This window comes from Notamacropus eugenii, chromosome 4 (assembly GCF_028372415.1).
Source record: "Notamacropus eugenii isolate mMacEug1 chromosome 4, mMacEug1.pri_v2, whole genome shotgun sequence".
NCBI classification, from domain to species: Eukaryota; Metazoa; Chordata; class Mammalia; order Diprotodontia; family Macropodidae; genus Notamacropus; species Notamacropus eugenii.
Genome location: NC_092875.1, coordinates 406,795,900 through 406,811,566, shown reverse-complemented (window position 1 = coordinate 406,811,566; position 15,667 = coordinate 406,795,900). Strand labels below are relative to the sequence as shown.

At 36.8% G+C, this 15,667-nt stretch overlaps 2 protein-coding genes across 5 annotated transcripts in view; both read right to left on the bottom strand.

Annotated features, from left to right (window-relative positions):
* The window catches only part of DHX29 (DExH-box helicase 29), a 360,925-nt gene extending 355,668 nt beyond the window's left edge, over positions 1 to 5,257 (bottom strand). The window contains exon 1 of the mRNA XM_072605599.1: positions 5,099 to 5,257. Coding sequence (XP_072461700.1) covers positions 5,099 to 5,242 — 144 coding nt within the window. The 5' untranslated portion in view covers positions 5,243 to 5,257. The remainder of the gene's footprint in view (positions 1 to 5,098) is intronic.
* A 5,604-nt stretch (positions 5,258 to 10,861) lies between these two features.
* Positions 10,862 to 15,667, bottom strand: part of SLC38A9 (solute carrier family 38 member 9) — a 104,693-nt gene continuing 99,887 nt past the window's right edge. For all 4 annotated transcript variants that reach the window (XM_072605615.1, XM_072605618.1, XM_072605616.1 and 1 more), the window contains 2 exons: positions 15,269 to 15,358; positions 10,862 to 11,170 (listed from right to left, as the gene is read on the bottom strand). In XM_072605615.1, coding sequence (XP_072461716.1) covers positions 11,005 to 11,170; positions 15,269 to 15,358 — 256 coding nt within the window. In that variant the 3' untranslated portion in view covers positions 10,862 to 11,004. The remainder of the gene's footprint in view (positions 11,171 to 15,268; positions 15,359 to 15,667) is intronic.

Sequence of the window (15,667 nt, the reverse complement as noted above, 5' to 3'; positions counted from 1 at the left end):
TTAATTTGAATGTCCCTTTCCTTTGATAACATTGGTCACTGAACTATATAAACCTCTCTGCCACACAAAGCAGAAATAAATCCAGGTTTAATTGAACTCCAAAATTAAGGTTTGTAGAAAATGTTCAATTTGAATCTAGGGAACTGTCTGGCTTCTTGGCCACCAAATGGAGGTTTAAGTGTTAACTTATGGAAAAGAGAAAATTTGTGTGAATTGAGGACCAACCAGAAGGTACACAGGATTTGATTCAAAAATCTAATTGGATACTTGGGATTTTTGCAAATTAGAGTAAAACAAAAATCAATTTAGCACTAACTTTTGAATTGGTGTGTGTTTTGAATTTTGAAATCTTACTGTAAAGTATATGAGACTGCTACCCATTTTTATCTTCTCTGAAACTGGGGTGGACTTCTCCCAATGCACCTTGACATCATTGTGCCTTTATGCTTTCCCCCACTCCAGGCTCCTCTGCCACCCATCACTATCCAGAGTGGGTGGATGGGCTGCTCTTCTCCTGGGGCAACTGCTTGGAGTAGATCAAATTTTCTTGTAAGCTTTAAAATGTTTATAATTACTAAGATTTGTGGTGCTTCCATCTCAGGGAATAACAGGATTGCAACTGATTAGATTCTAAATAAAGTAAAAGTCTTTAATAACTCATTGGTTTTGTTTAACAAAAATGGAGGAATTCAATAAAGTAAAAATTAGAGAATAATAGTGTGGAATTCTATTGGAATAAATAAGACAGGTGTGGGATTTCAGATCTGGGAGAGATGTATGCACAAGAAATGATGTTGAAAGAAAGGTTTGAGGGAAGTTTTGGCTTTGTTGAAGCGGGAAGGTTGTGTGAAACTATGGAAACTGAAATAATATCATTGCAGCTTGATTTGAAAGTAAATAAAGAAAAGTTATAGGGAGCTAATAAGTAAACTGAAAACAACGGATTTTTTCTAAAATTTTAAACATTGCCATTAGTAATGGTAAAACCTATGTTTGAAGTAAATTAAAATATGCTTTTAAGTGAGATGATTGGGGTAAATTAAATTAATATCAAATTGTCACTTTTAAATCTTTGGCAGCGGGTTAACTGGAAATAGTGGGCTCCATCATATGAAATGCTTTGTGAAACATATAATACTAAATGATTGAAATTATAACTTGAGATTCTGTGCAATGCCATTTGGGAAATAGATTCAGGTATAATTGAATTTATTCTGGTTTCATTTTAAGTCAAATATGTCTCTCCTAATAAGATGCTTTCAGTAAGTCAGAATTTATTGTACTATTTGGCATTAAGACAAAGGGTTAAAAAATGCATGGATCTGGGAGTCTGCTAATTGCGTTGATCTTAAAACAACTTACCTCAGTATACCAATTTGTAATATGCATAAAGATAATACTCCCCATTGATTTCACATCAGATTGGGACTATTGGTAAAACTAAATTCTTTTTAGGTCAGTATTCTTTTGAGTTTTAGATTAAGTTGTTAATAGAATGATATTAAATATTTGAAACTGTTCATTTCAAAGTGCAATAGATATTTAAAATGTTTTTATTTAGTTTTAGTTGAGGACTAGAAATTACATGTCTGAAGCTTTAATATCTTAGTCTGCAACAAGTAAAGTTAGATAAGCATCTAAATCCTGTCCACCCACCTTTCTGGATAGTTTTTAAGAGGCTCTTGTTTATAGAGTTCTTATCTTAGGTTTTACCCTATTATACATCTAGTTCTATGCAAATATTGGCTATGATGATTTTCAGTGATCCATTTATAGCATTAACTCTCTATGTGAAAACTCTCAACAATTTGAGCTGGATTAAACCCTGCCAGCATCAGACCAAACTCCTTAAGGCTTTTGTCCTGAGCTAAAAAAAAAAAAAAAAAAAGCAATACTCTTACAACACTTCGCCCAACATACTTTAAGCTAACATAATAACAGTTATGAAACTAAAGTGGTAAAGCTGTATGCTGTTTCCTAGTACTATTAGTGAAAATTTAGTGCATGGCTGTATTGTGAAACTTGGTAAAAGGAAGTAAGTTTCACCTAAATGTGTTCAGCTTTATTAGAGCCACAAGAGATACGATGGATGATTTGCTATGGAAGGTAATTTGGAAATACATTCAATTGAATTGAAGTAATCTGACTGGTCATGGGTTTTGTTTCAAGTTTCAAATCCACAATTTTGCTTATGATATTGTGCAGATATGTCATTAGGAAAGCAGCTTGTCTTCTAATCTGGATATTGTTAATTATGACTTGAACTGTTAAAAGAAATAAAAACATTTGAAAACGGTTAACATTATGAAGTGCTATAATTTAAGAAACTGGAAACTTCTGGATTTGCTTATAGTAAAGAGGAATTTTTATATGAAATTATTTGGTTATCATTTATAAAAGTTGTGCAGCTCTGTGAAAGAATTTCTACATTACTCCACTTAGAAGGCTGAACTCTCTCCCTTCCTTACAAACATTTCTTGATGAGAGGGGGATTGTTTATAGTATAGGAATGTTTACTGTGAATTATAAAGGTATTTCTGGAATAACCTGTACTGACATTACATCTTTAACCAGCTTAATCTTACCAGACCTCAGTCTAAGAGATTTTGTTTTGTTGAAGGGGTAATATTCCTTAAGAGATGATCATGCAAATGACTTAGTTTCTTCTTTGAGATTCTGTTTAACTGTCCTGTGTTCATTATCTATGTGAAATTACAGATTATAATTATTTTATTGGTTGTTTTTATACCAGGAAGAGCTAAACTAAGGTGGTAGGATAAGCTGCAGAAAAGAATACTGTATGATTTTTGGAAGGCTAAGCACTTTTTACTAACAAGTTTATTTAGTATGTCAACATGAGCGGTTTTACATCCAGCTCTAAGCATGATTAGTGAGACTTGCTATTTGACGCTGGCTTATGGGACTGTACTTGAAATTATTCTGAGTTTGATTCCAGGTATGAAAATCAAGAATTCTACTGAGCCAATGATCCATAATTCCAGCAGTCCTATGAGGGTGACATCTGTGAACTGCAGGTGGAGTTCTGTATCTAGGAAAAGCTGAGAGAGATTTTTGGCATGGGCTGAGGTACGACTCTACTAACTCAATTTCCCCAATAAGAAATTTCTTTTTGAATGGAAAAATTTCCCACTTGGTTGATTTTAAGACTGGTTATGATATTCCATTGGCTGCCTATATGACTCTTGCCTGGAATCAATCTCAAGCTGGGGGAAGCATTTCTATACCTATGTCCTTGTTTTTCCTTTTATGGTAACTTTCTATAATCATGGCATATAGACTATGACTGGAACATATATAAGAAGAGGCAGGTGTGTAAGATCTAAGCTCTTCAGCCTAGAATTGTAGTCCTTTTCATAGCTTGAAGCAACTAAGTAGAGGAGTACTTGGGCTTGTCATTTGCCTATTACTAATTATATATTCATATATGCTTTTTGAAACATGTTAGAGTGTTATGGGAATGATTAGACAATGTTACAGTAGTTTATGGAACCAAGGCATAAATTTATTATTTAATGAGGTTATATCAGAAACATCTTTGGTTTTTATGAAAATTAATTTAGTGTAGTCAGTTTTCTTAGAGGAGAGTAACTGATAGAATATCTTGTGTTACCTCAATGGAAAAGGCAATTTTATTAGGTTTATAATTTAATTTGGCATTAGCAACTTTTTGTTGAGCATGTCCTATGGTGCAAACATGTTTCACTATAGACAGTTTATTTGATATGTACTGTTTTGAAATTGATTACTTAGTCACTCTCACCCCCAACACTTAGGTGGAATCCAAATTCTTAAAACAGAATGTCTGCTGCCTTAGAGGGAGAAGATGCTCAGTCACTCGGAGCAAAGTGGCACTGCAGAAACAAACTAGGGGGCATTGCAGTAGATTCTTCTTTTCCAAAAAAATGTATTTTTAACATTTTTTATATTTTGGGGTTCCAAATTCTCTCCCTCCTTTCAGCCTCTCTCCCACCCACTGAGAAGGCAAGCAATATGACATCAATTTATGTGTGAAATCAAATTATATGTGTGAAATCACACAAAATATATTTCTATATTGGCCATGTTGCCAAAAAAGGGAGAAAATTTTTTAAAAAAAGAAAGTGGAAAAATTATACTTCAATCTTATGGAAGTAAGTATTGAAAATCAAAAATAAATTAAATAAAAAATTATACTTCAATTTTCACTCAGAATTTACCAGTTCATCCACCTCTAAAGACAGATAGTATTTTTTCTTTTCTTTTTATTTTTAATTCATAAAAAAACCATTTCCATAAGATGGTATAAAAAGAAGAAAAAGATGATTGCACATGAAACTGTCAATCTATTATATAACACTTGTATTTCTTTAATACATATAATAAAGTTATCATTCTATAATACTTCTATTTATCAGTTATTTCTCTGGATACCATTTTTCATCATGGTTCATTTGGAACAGTCTTGGGTCATTGTACTGATCAGAGTAGCTAAGTCTTTCACAGTTGATAATTGTTATGGTAGAGCTGTCACTGTGTACAATGTTCTCCTGGTTCTACAGTGAAAAAGCTTCAATAATCGTCCCAGACATAGCTGGACAAGTTGGACAGATATCAGGACTAGTCCTGGTTTTCTAGCTCTTCTCTCCATGGTCTCAGGAACTCTTCAGCAAACTCTCAACTTGAGCATTCTTGGCACCAAAGACATCATCCTGGGAAGTAGCTCTTATGGAGATGCAGCCTGGCATACTAAAGACCCAGAAGAGAAAAAACTCTTGCCCCCAAAGTCCTTGGCACTGTCAGATGGTTCAACATCAAAAAGTGGGATTTTTTCAATTGAAATGACATGAAAGGAGAGGTATTATTACCATCTGCTTTGCTGTTACATCCTAAAAATCATGGGATTTTTCCATTGGACTTGCAGTTGAAACCTTCCACATGCATCTCCCTCATTAGAATTCCAGTTCTTTGAGAGTTTACTTTGCTATTTATATCCCCAGGGCTTTGCAATAGGATTTGATTAATAAATGCTTCATTCATCCATCCATCCATCCATTCATTTATTCATTCATTCATACACTGTTACCCAAAACTCTATCACTTTCAAGATAGGAAACTCTGAGATCCCTCTTTCTGAACATAATCTCCTGCTCTTCCATTTTCCTCCCCTCACTTCTTGTAAATCACAAACAAGATATTCCAAACCTTCTCCTTTTGAGTCAAGCCTCCAAATCATCTCTAACATTGCCTCTCAGCAAATGGGCTCTGAACACTTACTACACAAGAAAAAGTGGGGCTTGTCATCAATGCCTTCACCTTTTCTACTCTCTACCTCAAAACACCTTTTCATGATCACCCATACACTTTTGTTGCTCCATTCACTGAGAAAGAGGTGCCCTTCTTGTCAGAGCTAACCTCCTCTGCTTCTACCCTGAAATCCGCTCTCCTTCCTTCTTTAGCAGTTTGATCCATCAATTATCATGTCTCCCTATTATATGTCTCCTTCCCACAGTCTATAAATATGCTCATCTTTCCATACTTAAAAAACCTTCACTTGACTACTACTTCTTGCAGGGATTATCTTATCTCTTTCTTCCATTTCATAACTAAAACTCCTATAAAGAGCTGTTTATTTTACACCCATTGCTTCTGCTTTTTTACCATCCACTCAAACTCCTAGAAATCTGACTCCTGTCATTCTATTGAAGCTCTACTGAAACTATATTTTCAGACACTACTAATGGTCTCTTAACTAACAAATTCAATGAGCTTTTCTAGCCTCCCCATCCTTCTGGCCTCCTCTAGAGATTTTGACATTGTGATCACCCTCTTTTCTTTGGTACTTTTTAAAAAATTTCATTTATATCATTTTCGCCTCCTGGTTTCTTCTCTGTTTCTTCTCAGTATCCTTTAATAATCTGACATTTATAGAATGCTTTAAGCTTTGCTGAAACACCGTGTTTATCTCTCACCCTTGAAGCCTCCTTTCTGGGCAATTTTCTCTTTGTGGATAGTCTCTCCTTCAGCAATCTCTTCTCTTATGCAATCATTTGTATGAAGAAGATTCCCAAATCTATACATACAGTCTTTAGTCCATCCTGAACTCTAGTCCCACACAGCCATCTGTCTGATGGTCATCTGTCACCTCCACCTGGATGCAACAACTCAAACATGACATGTCTCAAATAGAATTAATCATTTTTCTTCTCTGCTTTCTTCCCTTCACAATGTATGATCTACCTCTCTTCCAAATGTCCTTATTTTAGTAGAGGGCACCACCATCTTCTTAGTTACCAAGATTCATGACTTTAGCATTAAGTTTGGCTTTTTCCCTTCATCCCCCATATCTAATTCATTGATCAGTTTTATCAATTTTACCACCACAATTTCTTGCACCCTTCTCTCTATTCAGTCACAATCCTAATCACTTTATCTCTTTCAACTATAATTTTATAAAATCTTGACATCTTTTCAAATCTATTCTTCATATAGCCACCAAAGAAATCTTAAGGCACAGATTCCCTCCCAAAACAACAAAAAATCTACAGTGGCTCTTACCCATAGGATAAAACTCCAAAGTTTTCACACTAGCATGTTAGGTCTCTCTAATCTTTGTCATAATATGCCCCCTTTCAAATACACTGGGTTCCAGTCAAACTAGATTAATGGCAACACTGACATTATGTCTAGAATTTATTTCCTTGTCAGGGCTTCTCAGAATTCTTATGTTCCTTCAATGCTGGTAGGATCATGTGCCAACTGAAGTCTTCCTGGATTGGATCTCTAAATTAGTGTTCTTTTCCTCCTCAAATTATCTTGTATTGCACTTACTTATCTGTGTACTCATCCTGTTTACATAGTAGAATGTAATTACATTGCTTGAGGGGAAGAACTGGTTTTTGTTCCTGTATTCTCAATATCTCAAAAGATGCCTTGTATAAATTAAGTGCTTAGTATTTGTTGAAGACATGAAGTCTCCTTCCTATACCTGACACTGGCCCTTTGCTTGGCATTCAAGATTCTTCATAACATGGTCTCATGATCAACTTTATCTTCCATAATTCCATGCATTCTGTCCTCCAATTAAACCAGATTGTTTCTTATTCAATGAATAGGCTCTGGGATTTCTTGCTTCCATGCCTCTTTCCCCCCCATTCTGTTGCTGTTCAATTCCTGGCTCTCTTTCCAAGCTCAGATCAAATGCCATCTTTCATAAAACTTTCCATGTTATCACCAGTAAGCAACAACCTCTTCTTCCTCTGAACATACCCTTTTTTAATTTAACTTTTTATGATGTATGTTATATTCATTTGTGTCTTATCTTCTCTAATATTCTTGTTAGATGTCATGTCTTCTATTAAACCATTAGAATTCTTTAAGATGTTGCTCCATATTTCTTTGTACCCTCTGTTAAGACCTTTCATTGCCATGTATATGGTAATGACTCAAAACTATGTTAAATGGATTTTTAAGAAAATAAACTTACTTAGATACTTGTGACTCAAACAAACCCTTATAATGTACTACCATGTTTTAGAAACAAGTTAAAATGAGTCATCTAGTCATCAAGGGTCTGACCCAAATGTCCTCAGGATGTGGACATCTGAATGTGTGAAGTCAGAGAGATGAGATTTTCCTTCATTTTTAATGGGGCAAATAATCTATTTAAAGAAAAAAATCAAGTATGAAGCTGAACTTCATAAGAGTTAAAAAGGCATCTTCCTATTTTATTAGAAAAAACTGGGCCTGGAGTCAAGAAGATCTGAGTTCAAATCCTCCTGGGGATGTTGTGAAGATCAAATGAGATAATCATTGTAAAGAGCTTAGCACAGTGCCTGGCTCTCCTTCAGTTGTGCCTGACTCTTCATGATCCCATTTGACGTTTTCTTGGCAAAGAAACCTGGAGCGGTTGGCATTTCATTCCCCAACTCATTTAATAAATGTTTGCTCCCTTCTCTCCTCTTTCCCTTCATCATTCAAAAACAACCAGGAAAAATGGAAGAATAAAATGGGATGAATGTTCTGTTCCTCAGGTTCTCTGGGGATCTAGACTTCTCTGGAAGATTTATGTACACCTACCGTGCTCTACCTGATCAGATTTGGTCACATGCATGTGGAGAGGTAAATTTGTTCTATAAGGTTCATTAAGTCAAAAGCAAGTCCATAGTTACGTTTCAGTCCTAGGTTTTGGTCCGTCAAATGTCTCACATCATCACTGCAGGTTATCCTGGTCTCAGCGTTAGGCACTCTCTAGAGCTGATGAGCAGCACAGCCACTTGGGTGGAAGTAGAAGTGGAAGAATGCTCTTACTTAGGCAAAGACAACAAATACCACTGCTCTGCCATTTCTGACAACAGGAATTCCATAAGTGGGCTAACAAATATGTAATTTACCAAATCCAGCCAAACAAACACAAAAATACAAGAGGGAAGTTGTTCTCCAGAATTTGGGTTTAATTTTATATATATATAAAAAGACAATAAATTACATCTGAGAACTCTGGGTTGTAATGTTCTTACAATGCTAGTTCACAATGTATGATTACATATTATACTATCTGCAATTAGCAGATAACCATAAAGTAGGTGACAGCTGTGGCAGAAGGGTGTGTGTGTGTGTGTGTCTGTGTGTGTGTCTGTGTCTGTGTCAAGATTAATTTTGCTCTACCATGAAAGTAGTATAACATCAAGATTGTGTATGTATCACCCAGACCTGGAAATGAATTTCAACATCAGAACTGAGGTACAAATTTTTAAGAAAAGACATGCTTTAAAACATAAAAAAAAAAAAGAATGACAAGATCATGAAAAGTTAAGTTTGGATTGTAAGAGTATAAACAAGGACAGTGCTTAAAAAAAAATCTAGCCTCTGTATCATCTGCTCTTATAAATAAGTTCAAAGTAATAAGTTAATAGGGCTTTTAAAATATGGATGCCTAAATAAATCAAAGTTTTTGTAGAACTAAACTTAGCTGGAACTTTTAAAAAATACAATACCTACTCTATTCCTAACTATTATTTTCCCATAATAAGAAATTATGCTTTTTACCCAGGAATCACATTTGTGGGTAAAAGCAAGAGGTATTCCAATGTAAAGAGTACGACAAAGTCGATAAAGATGCAGATGGTGCTCCAAAAACTTGTCTCTCAGTAAGTGTTAAATGAAATCAGTTATATTTAAGTTTTAGCTATGTGTTCCAATTTAGGGGTAGAAGGGACATAATTATCTAAGTTTTTAGACTGTTCTAAAAGAAATATTGAAAATTTCAGACTCTACCTATGTCTGAGTTACTATAGTTTTTATGAATTTGGAGGTTAAGTCCTGGTTCCACCTCCCTCCACACTGAATCTCCTCCACAAAGCCTTCCCTGAGCATCCATGGCAATGACTGGCTTGCTTCTTGGAATTCCTTCAGCACATTTCCCCTAAGTCAACTCTCAAACCTCACAAGCTATTACAGATATTTGTGTACCTCTTATCCTGCCCCTTAGACATGAGTTCCTTGAAGACAGGACAATATCTTATTCATTGCTGGATCTCCTAAGAGTATCCAGTATAGCACCTTGTTCTTAATAAATACTTAATTACCAATATATAATGGATAATTTGGTTCTCCAGGCATGGTCTAGATAGAAACAGAAAGGTTTGTTTACACCTTAGCTGCCATTACATTTTTCAAAACTCTATTTGTAAAATAAACTTGATGCAAGTAAACTGTAAAATTCCCTTTACTGTGAATAGTACTTTCATTTTTATATCTAACTTTACTCTTTACTCCTAAGTAACTTCTATGATAATCAGAGCTGTCTTTCAGACATCAAACTCAACGACATCTGCCTTAGCCCATCTCTGTAAAGCATTTACAGCTTTTTCCAAAAACCTTCTAAGGAAGAAGGCTGATAAGTGTGATGGTTTCACTGAACATCTTGAAGCCATGCTAAAAGCTGCAGGTTACTGGACTGAAATTAGTCAGTTCTCTTCTGTTAGAAGAGAAATTAAAAAATCCAAAGTAGAAAATAAGTCATGTAAGGAAGAGGCTGAAGATGGAAATCTAAGCAGAGGAAGGGTGGATTATAAATGAATCAGAATTAAGGTAACATGCTAAAATGTTACTGTGCAAAAAAAAAAAAAAGATGCAGCCATTCCATGTGGATAAAATACTGAGGAAAAGGAGCCAGATTTATAAAACAGGAAAAACAAAATGACCCTCAGGAATGTGACTGACAAGCCAATCATTCAACCCTGGCCTAGTATGGAGCTCTAAAGTTCTAAGCCTCCAAGTTCTTTCTACGAAGACACCAAGAAAGGCTAAAGTGGTCTCTGATGGCCTTCATAGCAGTCTCTAGTTCCACTACTGTACTGTAGTAAAGTTAAACTGCTCTCCCATATTGTAAAACACTCAAGGACATTTCTAAAAAAGACTAAAGCTCATCCCTGAAAGATTTTTTGAACCAGAATTAACAACTGGCATTGAGGACAATTAGGGAGAATTCTGTTTGAAGAAGTTTTAAGGTCCATGGCCAAGCTATCACTCCTATGTCTAATAATCAGGCAAAGATTCAAGGCCACTCAAGTACTTAGTAGAAACTCTTGCCATTTAAAAAGGTGCTGCTCTGTGACAGGTCCACGAGCCCAGGGACTCAAGTATGCCTAAGTCTGCAGAATAGCAAGTGGCAAATAGCATAAGACTTAACACAAGTATTTCCACCTGGGAAAGCAAGCAAATCCTTTCTTTTACCTGGTTTTTGACAATTCTGGAAGAGCTAGCTGGAGATGAGTGAGTAAAAGATGTAGAAGAAGTAAGAAGACAAATTTTGTTTTCTTTCTGCCTCTGCCCTCTTGACATACCCATTAAAAATCCCTGTCAATGGGTCCCTTCTTCCCTTGCTTTCAAATATCCTAGAAGACACTCAAAATTCTATCAATCACAATGAACATTTACAACTTAGTTTATACCAAGCTGTTACACAAGCTCAAAACACCATGAAATAGCAAACAACTGGGGCTTTCACATAAAGAACTGAGCCACCAGGTTCGCAATGCCCAATATAATGATGAAGGCATGGACTAACAGGGTAGGCCACGTCAGACGCTCCTCGTTGTACAGGGATATTATGTGGATGAGAGATGGATATATGAACACAAAGGCCAGGCCACATGCTGCTCCTGAATACCTGCAAAATACAAAGCTCACTGTGTTAATGTTCTTCTTGAGTTTTTCTGCTTTACAAATAAAAGTAAGATTTCAGTCTCCCTCAATCTGGAAAGGCAAGGAAATCATGACTGTTGAGAAAAGGAACTAGGGTTTAAAACTTTTAAAATTCCCCATCAAAGTTAATATAAAACATTATTTCCTGTTCATCTTTATCTGTTCAGGAACATCCGCTTGATAAAGAGTTTTTATTTTTTCCCCAAACATCCAGCTGTCAGGGACTGTAGCCACATCCCCAGATACATCTGGAGATAGGCTTCCCAGCTTTGATCTTAGACAAATTAATTATGCATTCTGGGTTTTTAAGAGTCTGCTGGCATTGGTTTAAAAATGAAGATGGACATGAAGTGCTTCAGTAGCATTCACTGTAAATATTAAGGATTGTAACAAAAAAGGAACCCACAATTACCCTCCGCCTCCCCAACAATTCAAGTTCTCTTGAATAAGGGTTTAACGGGTCTCACAAGTTCTTTCCATGTAATAAGCAACAAGGCTTTATTTGTGATGACCCTCCTATTTTGTAAATACTCTCCTTCTCTGTTTGCTAAAGAGGATCAGAGAACCAACTTTCTTGGGCAAGGACTTTGGCTAGAGATTTGATTGGGGAGGGGTGTAGACAGGGGAAGAGGGAGTGGGAGAGAAGTAGAGACGGGGAGAGAGAGACGGAAAGAGAGAGAGAGAGAGAGAGAGAGAAAGAGAGAAAGAGAGCAAGCGAGCTTTATATATCTTTATGTCTCTACATAGGAATCTTTAGCACAACTTCCAGTGAATTCCCCTAAAGGTATACAATTCTAATCAATTCTTATTCCATTTATTCAATCTACCATATATATATATTTTTTGGAAAGGATAATAAGGAAGGGACTTCTCCATTTCTTTTGTGTTATGTTTCTCTATCTTTTGTACTACAGAAAAGTGTACGTAGAGGGGAAGAAGCAAGTCTTCAGTATAAGCTCCAATAATGCTCAACACATGGCATATATTTAGTTAAGTATTTTCTGACAAACTGTGGACTGTGAAATCATAGACATATGTGTAAGACTAATTGGCTCTTATCCCAGAACCCCTCTTCTCCCAATGACAAGAGCAGCTAGGTAGGACACAAAGGAAGCAAGCAGAACGAATGTCTTAGATGGAGGAAAAGACTACATGAAGGATATGAAATTACAGGAAACAGCAATCCAATTTCTTTTAACCCTTCAAGTACTTTGGAAAGGTATATTGTCATCAGGGTATGAAGAACAAGTGGGAAGGAAAGAAAGATGGGCACAAAAGTGGTGGCACAACCCTGTAAACCCCAGCTACCCAGGAGTCTGAGCCTGGAGAATCTTTTGAACTGCAGTAGGCTACTGGCTGGGAGTGGGCACTAAGCTCCCAGGACTTGGGGAGCCATGAATTATCTAAGGGTAAACCTAGTTAGAAATGAAGAACTCAGAGCTCCCATGTTTATCAGAGTAGGATGGGGTTCATAAGTAGTCCTTGTATTTCTAGCCTGTGTGAGACAGGAAGAGCAGTCTTTAAAAAACTGGATCAGAGATGTTAAAATACTGAGTTCCAGGCAAATAAGAATCTGCTTGGTGTACAACACAAATGGGGATACAAAATGAGAAAGTTTTACACTTAAAAAAAATTTTTACGTTAGAAGGTTCTGCTCTTCTAGACACATAGGTTTTGTGATAACTTGTGATAATATTTTGTGATAATCTGATTTGTAGAGGTAACAATGAAGCGACACATAAGGGAAGCAATTATTTTTTCTTTTAAAAACAATTGTTTTTGCGAATTTGACAAACACCAAAAATTATGAACACTCCCTTATACAATGAAGAACAGAAAAAGATGTACATGAAACTGTGAACCTAATTTATGTGCACCTTTTTAAAAAGTCTATGTAGCAGCTGTGGTATAATGGGACCATCAGGTTCCTTCGCTCCTATTTGCTCTCCACCCTACTCCTGACTCATTACTTCAGTGGGTTTTCCAATGTAAATGTCCCCTCTCTGCTCTGGGGAGCTGTAATAAAATGATCTAAAATTTTACCCAATTTTATCTCTGAGTCCCCATCTAGAAAACAATGCTTTGGCAAAACATTTCAGTGATCAATTTGTCTCTCTTTTCTCCAAGAATGCTTTCACCTCATGAGGTCTACTCTCATCACATTCCACAAAAGGAAAGAATAAAATGCACACTCATTTTGATAGGAAAACCTATCTCATAATACAGGAGAGTGGGGGACAGGGGCACAAGCAGGGTGGGGGGGAGGATGGAGGGGAGGGCATGGGGAGGAGAATGCAATCCGAGGTCGACACTCATGGGGAGGGAAAGGATCATAAGAGAATAGAAGTAATGGGGGACAGGATAGGATGGAGGGAAATATAGTTAGTCCTATACAACACAACTAGTATGGAAATCATTTGCAAAACTACACAGATTTGGCCTATACTGAATTGCTTGTCTTCCAAGGGGAAGGGGTGGAGAGGGAGGGAGCTAAAGAAGTTGGAACTCAAAGTGTTAGGATCAAATGTAATGTTCTTACCACTGGGAAATAAGAAATACAGGTTAAGGGGTTAAGAAAGCTATATGGCCCTACAGGACAAAAGAGAAGACAGAGACAAGGGCAGGGAGGGAGGATAGAGGAGAGAGCAGATTGGTCACAGGGGCAACTAGAATGCTTGGGTTTGGGGGGGGAGGGGATAAAAGGGGAGAAAATTTGTAACCCAAAATTTTGTGAAAATAAATGTTAAAAGTTAAAAAAAAAAAAAAAGAATGCTTTCACCCCAATTGATTCCTACCCACTGTAATATTAATAAGTACAACCAGACTAACAAATGCCTGTGGTTAACTTCATCAGGACAAAGGAAATGTTTCAAACAAAGAAAGGTAAACAGATTTGCCCAGAGGAAAAAAGGCTTTAGAATCACAAGAGGAGTGGGGTAGAAGAGGTACAGATTTACCACCTGGGGTCATTTACCACCTGGAGTCACAATGTAGGGAGAGTTTTGACACCTGGGAAAAGCAATTTAAAATTCTCTATCGTGAAAATACTCCTGAGACAAAACATGTCTATTTTCCATAAGTTACCTTACTATACAGATATAGTGGACACAGAGTAATTAAGCCTGTTTGACAAAAGGAGCCAATCAGCAGCTTGCAGTGAGCTAAAAGTCTTGCTCTCTCCCAGATGCTTTTGCTGGTGTTTGCTGGCTGACTTTGCTAAGCTGTGCACCTCAAACTGGTTTAAATCAACCTTGTGGTCAACTATTGCTACAAAACATGCTGCTTCTATGTCCCACCTGGCTCTGGAAAGGGCTGTCCACTCTCTATCCTAACTCTTCCCTGGCCTTCCCCTGTGGTGGTTTTCAAGCACAAACTGCCCCTGCCTCTCCACGGTGGGGGCTCCATTACTTGGCTGCGCCGTCATCCATGCCTAATGTCTTTCCCTTTTAATAAGTAATTCAGTGACTTAACCAGAACCCCTCTACATTTGGGGAGTGGGCTTTTGTAGCTGATACTATGTATGTAATGCATATAGACATCTAAGATATACTTGTGTTTCTTTAAGAGAAGATCTCTATTTTTAGTTTAAAGAAGAAAAGGAATAGAAAATAATAGCAACTCAAGGGCAGTTAGGTGACATAGTGGACAGAGCACCAGCCCTGAAGTCATGAGGACCCAGTTCAAATCTGACCTAGAACACTTACTAGTTGTGTGACCCTGGGAAATTCACTTAACCCCAATTACTTCCAAAAAAATAAAAGAAAGGAAAAGAAGAGAAAAGAAAGTCACAGCAACTGGAGAAGACAGAAGGAGTGACGGGACCTGGGGCAGAGAAACCAGGGTGCCCCAAGGAGATACCTTGCCTACAAGAATACTCCTGAACTCAAACAACCCAAAACTTGGAGGGGTAAACTCATACTTGACTTTGGCCAAAAGAGGGCACTTAGCTATAATTAGTTTTAGCATGTTTGAAGAAACTACCATGACACAAGTAGAATTATACATGAGAAAGGCTATTTCCTATAAAGAAGTGCTAACAGAATAAGGAGTCTGTGATCAATACCTTATGATTCCTCCTATGTTTGGGTAGAAACAGGCCATGCTCACTCCAGCTCCCACGATAATGAGATTAAAAACCAGCACATGGAAAATACTACAAGTCAAGAGGTGGTCATGGAAGAAAGAAATAAAACAAAAACCAAATCAACATTCAACTCTTGAAAGAGCCTTCATTCACCACTTCTCCAAAATGGCAACAGTATACTTAATGAGCCACTCATTTAACTTCACCTTTTAGAATGAACCAGTTACTCAAATCCAAAGGGCATCTAGTGACTATGGTTCTACTAGATTTCAAACCCTTTAAAAGGTCAGGTGTAATCTAACATCATCTCTATGCAACATGTGATTATTAATGCCTGATGCTTGAGAAACACCAAGGAAAATGATTCTCAATAATTGG